General features: G+C 28.9%; 1 protein-coding gene across 3 annotated transcripts in view; it reads right to left on the bottom strand.

Moving 5' to 3' along the window:
* Positions 1-21,852, bottom strand: part of LOC142330281 (angiotensin-converting enzyme-like) — a 102,426-nt gene that overhangs the window by 20,457 nt on the left and 60,117 nt on the right. For all 3 annotated transcript variants that reach the window (XM_075375469.1, XM_075375472.1, XM_075375470.1), the window contains exons 8-16: positions 20,782-21,118; positions 18,113-18,277; positions 13,194-13,290; positions 12,429-12,572; positions 10,037-10,228; positions 7,581-7,678; positions 6,556-6,725; positions 3,164-3,288; positions 1,688-1,934 (exon numbers count right to left, since the gene is read on the bottom strand). In XM_075375469.1, coding sequence (XP_075231584.1) covers positions 1,688-1,934; positions 3,164-3,288; positions 6,556-6,725; positions 7,581-7,678; positions 10,037-10,228; positions 12,429-12,572; positions 13,194-13,290; positions 18,113-18,277; positions 20,782-21,117 — 1,574 coding nt within the window. In that variant the 5' untranslated portion in view covers position 21,118. The remainder of the gene's footprint in view (positions 1-1,687; positions 1,935-3,163; positions 3,289-6,555; positions 6,726-7,580; positions 7,679-10,036; positions 10,229-12,428; positions 12,573-13,193; positions 13,291-18,112; positions 18,278-20,781; positions 21,119-21,852) is intronic.

Raw genomic sequence — 21,852 nt, 5'->3', positions numbered from 1 at the left:
AGACTCCCCGTTGGGAAGTAAGTTTATAGGGTGTGTCTATAACATATATGGAACTCTGCAAATATCCTATTTACTAGTAACTAGGTTTGGAAAATATAACTTTAAACAAGAGATGAGCGAGTGTAATTTTGTTTTCATAAATAAATAAATATATTTATGGACACCTTTACTCTTGAGAATGAAGGATTTACCCTGGAAATTCAGGATCAGTAATCACCATCACAAATTATCAAAATTGTACAATAAACAAACTGCATTTTAGGACTGCAGGACATCACTAATTTATAAAAGAGTAGAACATGCTCTATGTCGCTGCAAGATCCTTGCTGCTACAAAACAGACCAATAGGGATAAAGTATCAATAGGTATTCGGACAATTAATTATTTTATTTCTTATTTTACTAATGTTCACTTTTGAGATTTTTTTTAACTAACTTATAATTTTCTATTTTAATGTTTCATTATTTACATGATTAATTCCTGAGATAAAAATTTCCTTAAGTTTACAATAATGTAGTTATAGTATATTATATACATCTATAATATACTAAGATTGAAGTTTACTTAAAAATTTATTAGATTTTAATGTTCTTTGGTGCTGAAAACAAATATGACCTCAGAATCTAATAATCTAATACAACCTCAAAATTAAAAGTTTTTAAATTTTAATTGAAGGATTTTTTTTTCATTTTTCAACGTATAGTTAGCATTTCAAGCTCCAATATTATATTTTGTTAGCTCAATGTTTAACTTTGTTAATATAATTTGTAAGCTACAAATAAACAATACTAGACAAAGAATTAAGTCATATAGTCACATATTATGACATCATATCTAATACTGAAGAGTGGGTCTTCATGGACAAGATTAATCATGTCTGTGCAGGTCAAAACATGTAGCTGAAAAAACAACTGTATTGTTTGTTTTAACCACTGGATTTAGGAATGAATGAATCAATTCTGTTCAATCTTATTGCTGTCCTTAACAGTGCAGTGTCATAATGCCTCAAAATTGTGTAAATGATGTGGATGTCTTTTGTTATGTATGTGGTGAGTTTATCATAAAATCAAATAGAAAAAAACATTACACTTTTAATTAAAAAAGCATATCATTTGTACTTTCTGTGTAAAATTGGTGATCAGGATAAGATATGGGCTCTTCATATAGTATGCACTAATTGTTCTGTATATTTAGAGGATGACTGAAAGGTAAGGCTTTGCCATTTGGTGTACCTATGGTTTGGCATAAACCAAAGGATCACGTAACCGATTGTTAGTTTTGTTTAACAAGCGTGTCTGGAATTTCTGAAAAATCTAACCATACTGTAAAATATCCTTTATTGCAATCTGCAGTCAGGCCTGTACCTCACAGTGAAATTATTCCAGTTCCTGAGCCACTTGTGAATGATAGTAAACATTACCTGCATGGTTGAACAGATGTGTAATATGTTGAAAAAAAGAGCAGAAGAAAGCAGAGAGTATTAATTTACTTATTTACTTACAATAACAAGGCTGAATTGGTTAGAAGAAAATAATGACGTATAGTTGGAATTCTAAAATTTCTAGGAATTTTGAAAAAGTTAAATTTTGGCTTTTATAAACCCATAATGTACAATTTTTAACATTATTTACTTGAAATAACAAGCAAGTATTCACAACACATTTCACTCAGAAGAAAATTTACTTACCTCAAATCCCACCAGTATCTATTATAATTTTCAGGTTTCAAAAGTTTTTTAAATACGTCCCATCTCCAAAAATCCATTAAATAACTATAAGGCAAGATTGCAATTTTTTTTAGTGCAGTGAGATAAAGTTGATTTATTTCCATTTTATAATCATATTTAGCATCTTTAGGAATGAGTCCAATTCGTTTTAAATGATTAGGTGTTATAACAGAAAGAGGTACAATACTAGCAAAAGCATCATAAAAAGCTGTATGAAAAAAAAAATTAATTGCATTTTATCACAAAAAAAGTAAGTATATTAAAGTATAGTGAAATTATCTAAGTTTCTTTTGATAATAATCAAAAGATGTGATTATAATCATTTTACTAGTAAATTTATTTTGGTTCAAATTTTGAAAAACTTTTATTGAAAGTTGTATTAATGGCTATTTGCTGTACTTTTGATCTCGTGACATTTTTTATTTAAATGAGTCCTGGAACTAGTAAATAATAAAAATAGTTATTTTAAGAGGAATGCATAATCCCTTTCCAAAAGTAATAGTAAAAGATATGAAATTTATTTCATTAAAATTTTTGGTAAAATTTACCTGAAGTATTTATATTATAAAAAATAATATAATATAAGTGCATAATATAATATAATAAGTCATATAAGTGCAGCAACAACTTCACATGTCTGTCTATGAGAAGGAAAAATGCATTTTTCTGCTTACACTATGTATTAGAAAAACAAAACTTAAGGCTAAATTCAAAAAGTTCATCGGGAATTTTCAATCACTGTTCTTTTTCTTTTTTAGATGTCTTTTCTATACAATTTTGAAAGCTTTAAGCAACAAGGTGATGTTATGAAAGTTCTGCTTCAGTTTTAATATGTATAATTTTTAAATATATTTTCTTATTATTCTTCATCTGGAAAGCAACAGATGCTATGAATCACCTGACAATTTACTTAATTAAATTACGACCTAAATTTTAAATTATGTTCCTTATTCTACAAATATTTCAATTTTATCATCAAATTAAATTTTGGAACTTTCTCATCTTAGTTATCTAGTTCAATCTAAGTAAATTTCTGTAAATTATTTGTTCTTACCTTTTTAAAAAAACAAACTTTTTATATATATGTAATATTACAAATAATAATTTTTCTTATGCCTTTGAAATTTAAAAGCAAAAAATTGTTCAACAGGTTTCAAAATGCTGCTAAAATTTAATAAAAGAGATTTTTTTTTAAATAAAAAATTAGTATAAATATTTAATTTTAAAATAAACTTTAATCTTTTCTTTGATTTGCATTTGTCTTTTGCATGTGGCCAGTTACAATAAACTGTTTTCTTTAGTTTTATTTATTAATATTATTTGTTAACAATTAAAAAAAATTACTCTATACCTTAATAATACTAAAACAAATTACAACTGTCATAATCTTATAATTACAGCCAAAACAAACACAAAAAAATGTATATCATATATCACCTTCATCAGCACTTTTCCTGAAACAAAGAGGCTTGTTTCTATACTGCATGAAATGTTCTATATTTCCCATTTCATAATAAACAGTTAAAAAGTCTTCAAATGTAACTTCAGTACACATTTTTATCCTACAATAAAAGAAACTATTTATTTTTGTTTATTTTGTAAAAACAAACATTATTTGTACAAATAATAATCATTATTCTAGAGTTATATAGAGTAATACACAAATTATTATTACATAACCCATAAACAGCAACAGGTAAGTTTCAAAATTATAATCCTACTACCTTCCTTCCTATAATGGTGTACAGAGACATACCTGAAGAGCTATTAACATGCCAGTACTTCCATCTGATTGTAAAATACTAATATATCAAATAGTTCATTTTTCTGATCAAAAACACACATTTCAGGTTTTAAAGCTTCAAATCAAATCTATCTCTATTGTCAACAGAAAAGTTATTTCAATTATTTAGCACTATCAAATGCAGAAAATATACCTCTATATATGTTTCACACAGTACAATACAATTACTGCAAAATATACAATTTTTATGTTATTATTAATATTAAATTTTTAAAATAGGGTCTTTTTTTGAATAGAACCATCCTTATTTTTCCAGTGTTGAGCCCTGTGTTTAAACTCTAAATATAATATTGAAAATACTAATTTTCCAAATATTGTTTTCTGGAGATGAAACATATGTCATACAATGTAATGAAGTATTCTCTTCTACGTTTCATTGCTTCCAAGCAAACTTTCAAGTATGAATCGAGCTTTTGTCTTTATGCAACATTATTATTATATAATACAACACCTAGGGAGTACAGGACCTTAATGTGGTGGTGATAATGCTTTCATATCCCAATGACCCTGAGAGCTATTTGTTGACAACAAGCAAAGGTAGAGTGGAACATGAAATTGCAGTAATTGGAGAAAGGCCAGGAAGCTCTTCCATAGTGTGAGATATTTGATCTGGGACAAGAAAATACCAAGGAAGGCAAAGGAGATAATTTACAAGATATTTTATTTACCAGAAGTAATGTATACAACAAAGTATTGAATGAGAGACTGGAACAGGTTGGCGAGATTGAATTCCTGAGTAGTATAGAAGGAAAGACTAGGACGACTAGAGTAAGGAATGAGGACATCAGAGAGGAGAATGGAACGGAATGTCTGAGAAAGTAGGTGAAGAAAGGCAGATTGAGGTGGCTAGGACATGTGAAAATAATGGATTTTGGTAGGATTTCAAGAGTGTGAGAAGAAGAAAGAAAAAGACCTACAGAGAAAAAGGTCTAGACGACACCCACACACTTCAGACCAGCTCCAGAAGAAAGGCTTTTCATGGGAAGAAACTGCAGAAGAAACTCTGTAGAACAGAGGAAATTGGAGAGGAATAGTGAACACCTACACCTAAAATAATACAACAGAAACAGCTATGTATGTATTATTACACACACTTATCTTAGAAGAATTATTTTCTATCAAATCACCCAGGCTTGAATACAAATAAATCTTTTGAAGTTTCTTTTTTTTAATAAAAAGTTGGAGAAAAATGAAATATGTAAATAAAGTCTTACTAATTTTATCTCATTTGTATGATATAGAATTATTAAAACATTAGATGATATGATAACATTATTAAAACATTAAAAGAACGAACATAACAAAGAACTGTTTGATCATTTACTAAAGCGTTTCCTTATCATTTAAGACAAATGCCACTAATGACATCATTTACAATTTTATTGACTGACTTGACTGGATTACAGTTTGATAAAGGCTTTCAGAAAGCATATCTTCAGGTATCTACAAAGCGAGTCTATAATTTTATAGAGAAAGTTAACATGAAATTTAAAATAAATTTTAATTGGATTAATAAAAAAATGTTACTGAGAAAAAAGCAAAAGACAAAAATAATTGTTATTAATAAATAAATTTAATGAATAAATAATTTATTGAGAGTGAATAGCCTTTAATAATAATTACAGCTAACAATTTATTTTTGTTGTTTTAGGTTTGGAAGAATATTTGGTTTAAAAAAAAATTAATTAATCTTTATGAACAAGATAAAACTCTTTACCTTAATACTTAAGAATAACTAGTCACTAATAGTCTATAGAAACTTGTCATCAGAAGTAACATCACAATTTATTTTACTTAATAAAATAAAGATAACTTAAATAATTCCTAAGTATTGTAATTGATGTATCTATTTGGAGCAAATTTTAAAGACTACTTGAGAAAATCTGAACATCACAACATCTTCGACATAAAGAATAATACAAGAATTTTAAAGTGAAAAGTGAAAATAAAGAACTAAAAATAATTAGAAAAGCTGGATATTTTCTGTTAGTAGGCATCAAGTATCTATTATCAAAATGTAAGCATACCTTATTACAAGTTTTACACAAATAAAAGATTAAATTTTAATTTATGATGCGTTAAAGAAATTATGAAAATGATGGCTTAAATTGGCAATTCTGTTAAATTATTTCAATTATGTGATTTCATACTTGCCTTAAAATTAAAAAAAAATAATATGCCTAATATATAATTGTTTCTGAAGATATTGTTGCCAACAGAAAATATATAAAGCACAGTTGAGTAAACTTTTTGTACTTACAATGGAAGTTGGTTTTAGCAATGTTGGAAGGACCTAATAAAGTCTGCCATTACATCCAAGTGATATACCAACAGAATATTTTTAATAGCTGACAGTAAAAAAACATTTACAGTTATCTACTACTTTAAATTATCTCTTCTACTTTTTGGTTTTAGTTGTGTTTATTTAAACAAAAATCATATCATTTGTTTGAAAAGCTCCCCACCAACTCATTTTTCATTCTTAAGCTTGAGTCTTTACTGATGTTAAGATTCTTTGACTGTTTAAGGTCTAGAGCATTACTTCATACCCATCACCTGTTATACTTACTTTGATGCGTTTTACTTTACTGGTATATCTGCATTTCCTATAAGGGAAGCAAACAGTACACTTTGTACAAAACATATACACACTTCAGTTCCCTCTGCATAACTTCTCTCAACAAGCTTTCATATCTTCCCTATCCCCATAAAGTATTAGCATTTAAAGTTACATACACATTAAAGTATATACCTTAAATTTAAAGTAAAATTTCAGAATAGCTTTTGATAATACAATCTGAGTCATGTGAAAATTTGGTAATTTTAATGAAGGTTTATTAGAATGTTTTAGTAAAAACAGTTGAGCTCATTACAACCAAGTTTCATTGTATTACTGCTTTGGTGATACATAAATATTAACTTTAAGATGTTTAATGAATTACTAATTTATTAAACAATACCTTAAATTATTATGAAGAAGTAAAAATACTAACCTTAATAAATAAAGGAGTACAAATAAACTTACCTATAATCATGTAATCCATGGAAATCCCATGCTGATGGAGTACAATCCATAGTTCGGTTTTCAATACGTTGAAAAATAGATCTATCCCAAAAGAGACCAGTCATAGGACTAAGTGCTAATGATTCATAAAAATTTTCAGCCATTCGAAACATTCGCAATGGTGTAAATTTCTGAAAAAATTCATACTGAATGAATATAAAATAAGTAGAAATACAATGACAATAATCTATTACCTAGAATCTTCAGTTCAGCAGATAATATTGTGAAAATTTATACTCCAAATCACTAATAAAAATATTGCTTGTTTTAAAACAGCTCTAAAGCATCTGAAATCTATAATGAACAAATCAAATTTAAATTAATTTCAATTCTTTCTTCTTGGATGTTGACCTGACTGTAGCTAAAACAACTACATTAAAGCTACTAATCATGGTTCATGTTTATTGGATAACTTACTTTGAAATCATAACATCTTCCATGACAGAGTAATAGCATTTCAGCCTTTCATCCTGAAGATTCAAATCCCAGTTCAAAAATTCATCTACATTACTAGTAATCACATTTTAATAAGAAAAATTTAACCATGGTGAAATAATTTACAATATTATTTATTGTACTAGTCTGTAAAATTTAAGAATTAATAATAACAATTAATGAAAACCACCTTACCAGCACATTGATATGAACTCAAGATCTTTCGGCTTATTTGAAAGCCAACATCAGGAGATAAAATTATTGTATTGAAGTCAAAAATTTAAAAGATCACAGTTAAAATATAAAACAGTCATGACTGACCGGTTCTACCAGTTACGCATCAGCCAGTGTACTCATAAGTCCTATCAGTATATGTGGTTTGATTACACTGGTAGGACTGGACAGTCAAAACTGTCCAGTCCAGGCAAGACGCCAGAAAGACCTGAGTTCATATCAATGTGCTGGTAGAATGGTTTTAATTAATTGTTAATTTTATTTATTTAATATATCAATGGTACCATGTCTGAGAAATTAAAGAATTAATATATTACCTGCTTAATCATTTCAGCAGTTAAGTTATACAATGGCCTTTCAGGATAAGGTGCAGTTATATTATAAATGTTTTCCCATGTTTCAGCCCACACATTTCCTGTGAAAGATAATTCAGACTCAATAACATAAACTAGTGAAGCAGATTACTTCTTACAACCATTAGTCAATAAAGAGCACAAATTTACATAAAATAATTTACTGATGAATAAAAAATATACCAGAAAATATTTTATTACAGTAAGCAAAAGAGTTAAATATATTTTTATTTAATGGTACCAGTTTCCTCTCTTATTAAAAAAAATCCACTTTTCAATTGTGACTGGAGGAAATTTATTTTCTACTGTACTTCATTTGGCCATTCAAAAAAAAAGTCTATAGGAGGACTATATACAATATCTGTAAATAAAGTAATAAGAATGGTTCAGAAAAACTTTTTATTTACAATCCAGTTACACATGGACTCTAATCACCTTCGAAATAGTTCCCTTGGGAAGACAAATTTCAAATGGTTTTCCCACACTCTTCAAGCAGCATTGGAACTCAGAAACCTGAATATCCTTCAAATGTTTGGTTACATTTTTTTTGTTATCTACTGTTCCAAAATGAAGTTCATTGAGGAGTTTTTTTAAAGTTGGGAACAGAAAAAAGTTGCAGGGACTTGAGTCAGGTGAATAAGGTGGTCGAGGAACTACAGAAATGTTTTTCTTTACCAAAAATTCATTAATTGAGAGTTAATTATGACAAGGTGCATTGTCATGATGCAGCATCCAGTTGTCTTTGATGGCTGGTCTCACGCGGGCAACTCTTTTCCACAGTCTTTCAAGAATTTTTCAGTAAAGATATTGATTTTCAGTCTGTTGTGTAGGCAAAAACTCTTTATGGACTATGCCATTACTATCAAAGAAACAATTTAGCATGGTTTTGATTTTTGATTTGCTCATTTTTGCTTTTTTTGGGACATGGTGGGTTTGAAGTGTGCCACTCCTTGCTTTGGCAATTTGTTTCTGGGTCATACTCAAATATCCAATATTCATCACCAGTAATAATAGTTTTTAGAAAATCAGGATCAGTTTCAATTCACCCTAGAAGATCACAACACAACCTATTATTTTACTATTCAACAGCGAGGTTTTTTGGGACCAATTTCTCACAAACATTTTTCATGTCAAATTCATTTATCAAAATTTGATGGACTGTGGTATGAATCAAATTCAATTGTTCTGCAATCATTCTCACAGTTAATCACCACCGGTCGTACCATATCAAATCTCACTTTTTGATGTTAACAGTCTTCCAGAGCATGGATCATCCGCAACTGACTCCCAGCCATCTGAAAATGCTTTAAACCACCTAAAAACTTGGGCTCATGACAGTGTTATCTCTGTATGCCCTTTGCAATTTTGAAAAAGTTTCAGTAGCATTCTCACTGAGTTTAGCAGTCTCACGTGGCAACAATAGACTAAAAATATTAATACCTAATATAAATCAGCTGTTCATATAACCATATGTTTACTAGTAACTTTACAGTGTAGCCAGCCATTATGGCTGCCAAAAAAAAACTAGTCTCATTAATTTATTTACAGACCTTGTACTTCACAGTTATATTTTCTTATGATGCAAGTTGTTATACATTATACTGCACTGAATTTCATTGAAGAACATACCAACCAATATTTCATTGGAATCAATGTTTAGAATCCTTTCTTTAAACTTATATAAAAATGTTTATCTCTACTACAATTCAACTAATGAGTTTAAAAGAGATAATAAATTAGTTTATCTAAAAAATTACAAAAGTATCCTATGATATTACTTCAATATTTTTAGAAAACTTGAAGATGTCTGTATTTAGATATTTTCTAAATACGGACAAGCTTCCAAAATATCCTTTTGATGACTGTGCGGTTCCTTCACCATACTGACGAGGCTAATTTTTTCTTTAGAAGTTAAAAAACTTGTCAAGAGAGTAACAGCTCTCTTGACATACACAAATACACCTTAATATCTAACTGCTTTATTTTACTATTACTGGAGAAATTTCAGACACTAAAATTATAAAATATAGTGTCCAGTAAAAAATTCAAATGCAGATAGAAGAATTACTTTGTAAAATATATTAAATAAAAAAGAACCGTGCTAAAGACCTTTCAAGTTACAACTGTTAATATATTAAATAATAGTATGTATGATTTAAACTTAACTATTGAATTAGGCAAAGGATAAAAGACTTCAATCCTTTGAATAGCTGTATTAAATATAATATTGTTTAATTTAATGTCTATCTCATTTAAAATGAACAGTTTGAAAATTGTAGTATTGACTGCACTTATGGTAGGGTGCATAGAGAGAAACATACTACTATAACTCCCATCCCATATTCTTTGAAATCAGATAATTTATGTTTAAAATGTAGTATAACAGTTTTTAACTAAAATAAAAGTAATGAAACTTATACCAAATAAATGTGCTGGTATAGGACCTCTTAATGGTATTAAATTTTTTCCATATACTTTTCGTAAACGATTTCTAGCATATGCATGCAATTGTAAATAGAGAGGTCTAACTGCCATCCACAAACTATAAACTTCAGAAGTAAAATTTTGGCTTTGATAATTATCATTCCACATTTGTTCAACATCTGTAAAGTCTGAAAATGAAAAGAACAAAGTAACAGGTTTCATAACAGCAAAATTTTGGGAATATGTACAAAAGTAAAAAAAATTGTTCTATCAACAAAATGTGTAAGGAAGAAATATAAATTAAATTATAAACTAGTCATAAAACTCTTTACTGGTCAGGTTTCCCAAGAAGATACTTAACTCTTTTTCTCAATCCTGTGAGTGATTCTGATAATATTTGTATTTGATGAAAACTTGAATGAAACATTGTCTGTTTATGATGTTCCCAAAATCATTACTGAATGAGGGAATCTTGTCTTAAGAAATCATGTGGTTTAATATTTCCTTTTCCTTCATAAAAATTATTATGTTAATTCTAATTATTTTGTTCACAGATGAGCTGACATAATTATAATGGAAGCCCATTGTTATATCCTCTGCCACATGCTGAATACCAATAACCAAAAAACGTAAAATAAATTTAAAAGTATTTTAGACAAAAGTTGAATTATGTTACATCTAGACTAACATTCATGTAAAAACTGGCAATAAACCATTGTTTAAAAGAAGGGCATCATGTCACAGGATATTTTTTAAATGTACAACCTATCTTTGAATGCAAGGTAAGACCAACCTGCAAGTTCCATTAAACTGTAATCATTTAAGTGATGCTTTTTTGAGTGATACTTTAATACTTTTATTTATATATGATGTACAGAAAATGTTAACAAAAGACCATAAAAAAAAAATAAAGCAAAAAGCCCAGAGTAGCAAAGTAATGGTGAACAAAATATACAATAAAAAGCAAATGAAGTTTTAACTACATTAGATGTAGTTAAAACTTTTCTAATTCTGTTTATGCAGGCCAGAAATATCGTGTGCAGAAAGTGTTCTTTGGGGTTTACTTCTATATGGATATAAAGTGTGGATTATTATGGAAAAGGGAAGAAAGATGGTCTGGAAGGGATTTTAATGTAAGTATGGAGGAGATCAGAGACAATGATGCAGACAGATGATTTAACATAACGTAGTTTTTTTTGTTGTTTGTGGGTGAAAAACGCATGGGCATTATTATCGCCCGGAATTTTATTAATAAAAGGGTAAAATAACTCCAAAATAATAAAACTCATAAGGTGTAAAATTAATATTAATCATATAATAAAAATTTATTAAAACAAGAGTGAAGAAGGTAAAATAAAACTCAAAACTAATACTGCAGACGAAGTCTTTAAAATATAATAGTTAAAATAATCGAATAAAGAAACTATATAAAACATACCTAATTCTGATGGGTTGTGCAAAAGGCTCCCTGCTCGGATAATAAAATTAAAGACATAGAACCAAAAAATCAAAATTTAAAGTAAAGGTTAAAAATTAACAACTCTTCTAGCATAAAAATATATATGATAATATTACATTTTTTGGACTAAAAATGTATTTTTTATAACTATACATATTTAGATCCTATCTGAAAACAATGTTATCAGTAAATTATGGGTCAAAACCCTTGTAAAAAATGCTGCTATCTAAAGAAAGAGCTTCTATTAAAAACACATACTTACATAATGTTTTCCCATTTTCATAGAAAATGGGAAGTTTACTGAACATTTGAACACTGTCTCAGTTTAGATATCATGAAAAAGGACTTCTGAGAATGGGGATTAAACATTTTCTTCTAGTTTGCATTCAATTACCTACAAAGTTTCTCTAAATGTTTGTTAAAAAACACATGCGCTAGTACTATATGTTTATTTTTACCATTCTCTGAGCTCTCTGTCACAATTTCTAAGCTGAGATGTTCATGATTTGTTCACAACAAAAGCAAATATAATGAGTCATAACTAACTGGCCAAATAGACCACAATATTACTATTATTTGAGAAATTCATAAATTTTGAAGTTTTTTCCAACTAAACAAATGTGTGCAAAGTATAAAAAATAGCATAATTCGTTATCTTTTTTTACTTATAAACAATACCATTAATATATGTTTATTTCATGGTGTACCTCATTTACTCCTAAGATTAAATTTTTTGTGATCTCAGCTAAATTGAATTCTTACTACTTCTTTTATGCATGCAGCTAAATAAATTATTTAATCAAGAAAAATGGAGATAATCTAGTTTATATGCAATTTATAATTGAAAAAAACTAGAATAAAAAAATATCATTTAAAAAGGAATAACCTGATAACAAAATGACCAGAATTCATACACAAGTATGACATACTATGTAAAACTGCTATTTCATTTATCAATTCCAGATAGTGATTATACGAGTTTTTAAGTTTTTTTCCAGTAGCATTCCTCCAAGCCGCCCAGTAATATTTTAATTCTTCAGGGTCTCTACTTGTTGCAAATATCTTTTTCAAATCTAAAATAAGACATAAAAATAATTTATTTTATTGAATAACTTAAAGACAAAAAATATTCTTAATAGATAACATTAAAAATAATCGACGGTACAGTTTTATAAAACTAAAAATAATTAAATAAATATGATGCTAAATATGCAGAATGTCCCATAAGTAATTACTGATTCAAAATAAAAACTGAAATTGCTCATGATTTTTTTCTTTTAATTTTAATATAGCAGATTACTTATGAATATTGGGATATGTTTTATTCCATTAAAATTGAGGAAGAAATTAGCTCTCAGGATTGGAGATAATAATGGAAAAAATAATTGCAACATAGATTATCCACACCATTACTACTTATTTGTTAAAAAGCATAACTATGTCTTGGCGTTTTTATTGGAGTATTTATCTTATGAGTAACAATTTTAAAAAGTGTTTCATAGATTCCATATAATCTTTAAGAAAGCTGTAACAAGAAAAAAAAACAACAAAATATTCCAAGACCTTTTGACCTTGTTAATGAATCTTAAAAAGACTAATTTCAGTAATATATATATATATATATATATATATATATATATATATATATATATATATATATATATAGAATTAATTAATTTCTAAATGTAAATTACCTGCTTCAAGAGAAAGATCACACTTTTTTTTATTTTTGTATTCACAAACTTTTGCTGAATTATAAGTATCTTCCATGTGATTCATAACATTTCTATACTGTAATAAGAAAAAAAAACACACAAAATTGAAGACTAATTTTGCCATGTAATACTGGACACACAATATCAAAAATCTTCATTAAATTTCAGAACAGTTATTTAATACATTTTAATGCACATAGTCTACACAATTCTCTGTTTGGTTAACACTGCATCGTTCAAGAGGCACTTACTGTTTTAACATTGATTATTCCCACTGTATGTTCTTGGCTGGAACCCATCCAAAATTATTAAAGAAAAAAAATCACCAAATATAAAACCTTTTACAGAAATACCTGTACAATTTTAAAGTTATATTTAACATTTTGTGACTTACAATGTTTATTTATAGTCGTATAAAAAAATAAAATATATAGATATATTTATTTGAAATCTTTGGTGGATGACAGTCTTAACTGATATTGTTTTCTATAAAATTCCTCACAAATAAAGTGTTTCAAAATTGTGTTACTACTCAAATAGAAGATAGGTTCTTGGTCATGAAGTGTGTATTTAAAAGAAAGTTCCCATATACATATTGATACACTTTGGTTATCGAAGAGGTAAGCAATCACAGCTAACACATAATAAACATACACAGGCATAAACCCTAGTCCTAATTGAGAACTAAAGTTCAATATCATATGTGTTTGGTGTATGGTTAATAAATAGATAGATTATTCATTATTGAGTGGTAACACAATTTTGAGACATCTGTACTTTTTACGCAACTAATTATAATAATAATTTTTTTTAAAAGTAATATAAGCAAAGAAGATAATTTACAATAGATTTTATTTTATTACTCTCATTATTATAAAATAATATTCTATTGTAATCCCATTCAGGCATGGTATTTTTCATGCACTAAAATTCCATTTCCATATCCCATGCAAAAGCTTTAAGCTTATGTCATGAAATCATGAGTAAATATATATTAAATCAAGTGTAAAATATATTACGGCCCATTATGAAATCCTGTGCAACAACATTTTCATCTCTTTCCTACCCGATTTTATAAGCAAATTACTGATCAGCAGCGTGAGTGCACATATATTATTACAGTGTACATGCACATATATATGCGTGACTAATAGCTTGATGGTAGTGGCAAGTTAGCAAAGTTGTGGAATTGGATCGGTGTGCAAATGGGCTTTCTCATTTCAGATTTTGTATGTGCTTTATATCTGAGTGTACTAAACTCAAGAATATTGGATATTATTCATGGGTAAGTTTTAAGAATTTCTTTGGTTTTATTTTATCATTTTAATTAAAGGCATTGAAATGAGTCAGTGCAAAAAAAAAGGAAAAATGATTTGGAATCCTGAAATTTTAATGATGCATATACAACCAAGTATTTATTTACAAATATAAATAACAAAGCACTTTGTTTAGTTTGCCAAGAGAAATTGCTGTAAACAAAGAATACAACTTAAAGCGGCATTTTTAAACAAAGCATTCAAAATATGGATTGCTTTCATCAAAGGAAATGCAAAATATTGCAGAGAACTTAAAAAAAATCTTGCAAAAGAAACAAAATATTTTCACAAAACAAAACAATATCAACAAAGCAGCCACGAAAGCTGCTTTGTTAATTATGTTGTTGTACATAATTTGCCAAGTTGTGTAAACTGTTTGTTAATGCAGAATTTGACAAGGAATGGTTAGTAAAATTTTCGGAAATTTCCTTGACAAGGAAAAATATTTGAAAATTTAAGTCTTTCAAGAATAACGGTAGTACAGCGGATTGAAAATATTTTATAGAATTTATTTGATTAACAAAGAATGCAAATTTAAATTATTTTTCTCTTGCTTTAAGTTCTGCGATGCAACTGACACAAGCTAATTATCATTAATATTTATTTGTGGCATAGACAAGAAATTCAAAGTTAGCAAGGAACTGGTTAGCATACATTCTATGTACGCTAACGTAGTCGTACATACAACTATGGGCTACATGAGAAGACTTTTTATGGCTGTTGAGAAGTGTCTATTAAAATGCATTTAACTTGGGACAAAGTAGTAAGCTTCACCAGTGACAGCTTTCCTAGTTTAACAGGAAAAAATGTGGGCTTATTAAAAAGAATCAGTGGTAAAATAAATGAGGTGCAACCACAACATGAAATAATTTCAGTACACTGCCTCATTCATAAAGAAGTGCTTTGTGAAAAGGTTTTAAAACTGGGTCATGTCATCAATGTTGTAGCAAAAGTAGTGTATTTTAAATGGGAACAAGCCCTAAATAACCGGCAGTTTACTGAATTCTTAAAAGGTATAAGAAGTGAATTTTATGAAATACTGTATCATGCTAAGCCATGGTACCTTGCAGACTTAGTGTCAGCAAGGTTTTGAAGAGATTTAATCATTTTTTTAATGAAATCATAAGTTTCTTGTCGATTAAAGAAAAAATTAATGACTTCTTGAATTGCACAATGAGGAATGGTTAAATGATCTCCGTTTCTATTGACATAACTTATCTGAGCGACCTAAATATTACACTGCAAGGAAAAAAGCAATATGCTTTTAATACGAGGTCTGTTCAAAAAATACATAGACTAATGTCATAAAACAAAATGTACTTTATTTAGTAGTTACTTGTCTGGGTCCCCTTAAAAGTACTCTCCTCCCCAATGCACACACTTATCCCAACGGTGTTTCCACTTTTGTAAACTGTCCTGGGACAATTCTTTTGTGATGTTCTTCAGTTCCTTCATCACATTTGCCTCAATCTTGGGAATCGTCTCAAATCTTTTTCCTTTCAAAGGTCTTTTGAGTTTGGAGAACAAGAAGTCACAAGGAGCAAGGTCAGGTGAGTAGGGTGAGTGGGGAAGAACAGTGATCGAGTGTTTAGCCAAAAACTCACGAGTTCTGAGGGCTGATTGGGCTGAAGCGTTGTCGTGATGAAAAAACCAGTCACCACTCTCGTAAAATGATCTCAAAATCTCGTAACATGATCCAACTGATATCCCACACCCTTCAGCAAGCTCTCTGATGGTCAGACATCGATTTGTCCAAACCAGGGTGTTGATTTTGTCTACGTGTGAGTTGTCAGTTGACATGGAAGGACGCTCATCGTCTTCAATCGACTGACGACCATCTTTAAAACGTCCATGCCATTTAAAACATGTCGCATGCTTCATATCAACATCGCCGTAAGTCGTCTTGAGCATATCAAAAGTTTCGCTCGCAGATTTTCTGAGTTTAACAAAAAATTTCACAGCAACTCTTTGCTCGTTCAAGTCACTCATTCTAAAATCTGCCAAACGAAAAAACACACTTCACAAACAACCGCATAGCTAAGCAATCAATAATGATATTTGCAAACAAAAAACTGCGTTGTAATCAGCTGATCTGTATGAACATTATGATGCCAAGCGGATTTGACTGGAACCAACTGGACCCGAGCAATTTAAACAGTCAACGTATTTCTTGAACAGACCTCGTATGTATTAAAAAATCAAGATCATTTATGACAAAACTTAAAGTTTCTGAGGAATAGTTAAATAACTTCCAACATTGGAATCAACACGGGAAAACTTGAGAAAAGACAATTTTGTTTAAATACGGAAAAATAAAAACGTTACATGCTGAATTTGGCAAAAAGATTTGAAGACTAAAAATACTGAATAAGATTTTTCATTAATAAGTGCACTGTTTAATTTTAATATGCAAGATACTCCAGTTCAGATTCACTTAGAACTCATTGATTTTCAGTCTGATCATTTGTTAAAGGAAAAGTTTTATGGTTCTCTGAATGTAGATAAATTCAAAAGTTTTTTATTATGTTCAAAAGTATTTAGATTTATTTCGATTGACATATTTATGTGAAAGGACATTTTCACGAAAAATAAATATCGATCACAAATTACTGATAAAGATTTGCAATCTGTATTAAGGATTGCTACAAGTGAATTGGAATCTAATTTGGATGAAATAATTGCAAACGAACATTCGAGATTTCACGTCTTACATTAAGTATATATTAATTAATAATTGTTTTTATAAGATGTTTGTAATAGAAATAAAATTGTATACAAAGATATAAATTTATAAAATTGTTTGACTAATCATCTATGATTTTTTGCTTCACATTCCTGGAAATTAAATGTACATTTTATATTTAAGTGGTTGACCTGCATGCAGAGCTATTGTGTTCATAGTCTAGGGCTTATTTAAAAAAAAGACAAAAATGCTATTTTAAAAAGTAATTTTTTTTAAATTTCTACCAGAACGTAATAGTGAGGTCCGTGGAGGGCAACATCTCTCCTCATCGCAACTTGAAAAACAACAGGGACACTGCAAAAGATCGTCACAAGCACTAACTCATCTTGTGATGGCCCTGCCTGCATGATGCACTAAGAAAGACCTTTTTGGCCCTTGGTTAAAAATATTTGCCACCCCTGGCTTAAAGAATGATAAAATAAATATTTTAATTTTTTTATTTTCCTAATGTTTACATTGCAATCTGTTCAATAGTGATCAATAAAGCAACCCCCACATGGCCCAATGAGATGAAGATGTATGTCATGTAAATGAGGTGCAGTACACACACAGGCTGACCAATCCTGAGATGTTTGGTTGATTGAACCCCAACCATCAAAGTATATCAGTAGTCACTGTCCAGCATTCAAATCCGTATAAAATCAACTAACTTTTTCTAAGATTTGAAACTCAGAATCTTTGGCTTTGAAAATCACCTGTTAAACACATTTGCAATGAGTTAACCACACGTGCGCGCGCGCACACACACAAACAAACACAAACACACACACACAGAGTATGCAAGGAAAAATTAAAAATAATGTATTATTAATATGTAATAAAATTTCATCAATACTGACAAGTTTTAATTTTTCTTCAGATAATACTAGTTCTTCCAGCATAATAACTGTCTTTTTATAAAATCTTCTAACAACTGGCTCATTAAGCTCATCTGTCCATGGATAATTTAATACTTTTAACAGTGCTTTTTTAGTACCATTTGCTAATAATAAATTTGTTTTCATCTGAAAAAGAAATAAATACACAAACAATTATAATAACTATAAACGTGTAATTTATGTATATATAGCATATGTACACTATTGAGAACATACTTATAAATTTTTATTAACACTTAATTTTTTAAATAAGTGTATTATAACTGTACTAATTTAAATTAAATTATTTTTTTAATAAATTTTAGAAAATAACCAATTATCAAAGAAAAGTCTAATAAGACTTTCCTGAGCAAACATTATTGTTATTTTTCACTCAATATTATTAATCCATTTCTAACAAAGTTATTACCTCTAACTTCTACTTAACTCAGTCCTATATATATGCTAAGTTAATATAATTTTCTTGTCTTGTGGTTTTATGGATTATATATGGTAATATAATATATACCACATGTAGTACATATATATATATATATATATATATGTATATATATGTATATATATGTATATATATGTATATATAGGCTTTATACTTATATGCCTATACAGAGTGTTTCAGAATTTATTAGCCAAACTTCAGGAACTGCTTCAGGACACCAAAATGAGCAAAAAAGTTCATATCAACAAAAGTCCTATTTTTCTTTGTTTTCCTTCTGGATGCATTGTGATTTTCAAAAAAAAATCATTCTCAGTAACAGGTAAACCTACTTTAATTCAATTTGGCAAATCTACTAGTGTCTTGTTCTACAAAATAAAAAATTTTGAAAAATTCACCTTCAAAAATTTTTAAATTTACTTTGTAATTATTTATTTGGTCAAATTTTTACAAAATTTATTAAGCATTTTATTTTGAACAAAATGATACCTCATTTGTAAAAATCCATTAAAAAAAAATCAAGTTATTGCAGATAGTTAACCCGGCAGTACGCTTGTGCACCATAATAAAGCTGATAATTTTTGCCTGTTTTTATTTCCTCCACAAAATGTAATAAAAATTATTAATAATAGACTAATATTAAAGTTCTGACATTTATGAGTATAACAAAAGCACATCCAACGGTATTATTCTGCTTCGACCCATCTGTTATACTACTGCGCCTAGATTATTATGCATCAACATTTAAACATGGAAAAGCTACAAGCAAGATGCGTGCCGCAATTGCTCACAGTTGACCAAAAACAAAATAGTAAGAGGTATTCCATGAATGGTTTCCAGCTGCTTCAGTGAAATCTATAGGATTTAAGCGTCATATCATCACTGCCGATGAAACATGGTTACACCACTATATGCCTGAGATCTAAACAATGGTTTGCCAGCAGGGAGTCTGCACCAAAGAAGACAAAAGCCGTTCCTTCAGACAGGAAGATTATGGCAACTATGTTTTGAGATCATAAGAGATAATCCTCATCAACCATTTATAAAAAGGTTCAAAAATTACAAGTAAATAATACGTATCGTTATTGGATTGTTTGAAAATAAAGCTACAAGAAAAATTTCCATGATTGGCCCACAAATAAGTCCTTTTCCATCATGATAATGCATCTGCTCACTCTTCTGGAATTGTGACTGCAAAATTAATAGTTAAATTTAAACTTGTTCTCCCTATTCTACAAATTTGGCTCCTTCTGACTACTATTTGTCCTCAACATAAAAAAATGGCTGGTAGGAGTGAGATTTTATTCAAATGAGTAGGTGATTGCAGGAACAAATATTTTGCAGTTAGAAAAATCCTATTATTTGGAAGTGATCAAAAAAACTTAAGCAGTATTGATGAATTAAATAAGCTCAAAAAATTAAGTAGTTTTTATTATTGCACATACTTTTACACCACTCTGTGTGTGTGTGTGTGCGCACGCGCACATGCATTTGTTTGTATTATAGTATTATATATTTCTTTTTTTTTCTTTTTTAAGCTGAAAATACAAAATTGTTGACCATAATGTCTCACCTGTAGTACAAACATGGTCTGCAAAAGATTGTGAATGGGACAAGCACCCACTAGAATTTAAACAACATGGGTGTGTCGTATTTCATAGCTCCTTTGTGGCTAGAAGTTTCTTTCTTACAATCAATCTATCTATTACTTTCCTTAGCTCTTGATTCCTTCTTCCCCAGAGGGTTCTGTGGTTTTGGTTATACAAGCAGGATGCTAAGGAGATGGAGAGTAGTAAGGTTATTGTATTTTTGGTATTTGCGTGGTTTAACGGATAGAAATCTGCCTATGGATTCTAATTTCTACCTGATGACTATACAAAAAGCCTGAGGTACAGAGTAATTGGTTATCAGGTAAAAGTTGTATTTCCTAATTCCTCCTAAATCATAAATATAAACTGTCCACATATCAATGAAATATAACACCACCACATCAATGATATGCTCAGGACACTTACATAAATCCACGACGTTAAGAAAAAAGTTACCTATGCATAGACAGTTGACTAAAGTTGTAATGAAAATGTTACTTACGCTAGGCCTATTAAATTTTCCTGTGTAAATGTGATATTACATTTTTTATGTTCATATTTTTCATAAATAAGTTAAAAGAAAAAAAAAAATATACATATATTACCATTCTCTGTTTATTGTATTCTGTAGTATTTGCTTCATATTTCCACTTAAACTGAATTGCTTTATGCTGAAGGTTCAATATCTCAGTATTCCTCTGAAATAAAAATCTGAAAGCAGAATGCATTCTTCTCTTCCTTTTAATCAGAGGTTTATCTGACTTAAGTTCTTTGTAAGCAGTTTTAATCTTACTATATATATTTTCTATTTCTTTGTCTGATAAAGTAATACCAGATATATTATATTTACGCGTAGATGTAACAGAATTACAAGGAGATAATATTATTTGAAAGAGTAAAAAAGCTGGTAGGGAAAATAACATCACATACGATGAAAACATGCTGAAATAAAAATAATACACGATTAATTTACATTTAAAATAAATTAATTTATAAAGATCTTCCAACAAAATCAAAATATTATTAAATTCTAATAAAATAGAGTTAAAAATTGATGAATTTATTTTAACAAGAAAATTAATTAAGAATAGGTATCATTTTAATACATTTTTCAATAAAAACAGAAACTTATCGTTTATGACAGAAAACCTTTTAACAAAATGATAAAAACATATTTAAATTTTCAAAGAAATTTTTACTAGTTAAATTGTTGAAAATAATAGATTGTGTAAATGAAAAGTGTTAAATAAGTAAGAGGTAATAATTCAACATTTTAAATATTTTTCAATAGAAAAAAAGCTGTTAAATATACAGAGTATATTTAACTCATCCAAATTTAATTCATCCAAATGATATTTTTAAACTTTAGTTTTATGTAACTTTACTAATTTATATAACCTGCATTGTGATAAGGGGCGTTATCAACAACTACTACTGACATTGGTGGAAGATTTGGAATCAATTTTTCACGTGCCCACTTCATAAAATTGTCTGTATTCATGTTGTCATGGTAGTTGCCACTTTTCAAACTGGCTTTCCAAGTTAGTAATGTGTTCGGAATAAAACTGATTTCTCCTCCAGCATGGATTACTATTAAACGGTTACCTTTATTAATCAGCACATGAAATTCCTCAACAATACCATCAGACCACGACTTTGTCGAACAATGGGAACTT

The sequence above is a fragment of the Lycorma delicatula genome, chromosome 9, assembly GCF_047948215.1.
Source record: "Lycorma delicatula isolate Av1 chromosome 9, ASM4794821v1, whole genome shotgun sequence".
NCBI classification, from domain to species: Eukaryota; Metazoa; Arthropoda; class Insecta; order Hemiptera; family Fulgoridae; genus Lycorma; species Lycorma delicatula.
Note: the sequence above shows the minus strand (reverse complement) of the source record. Positions and strands in the feature narration are given on the sequence as shown.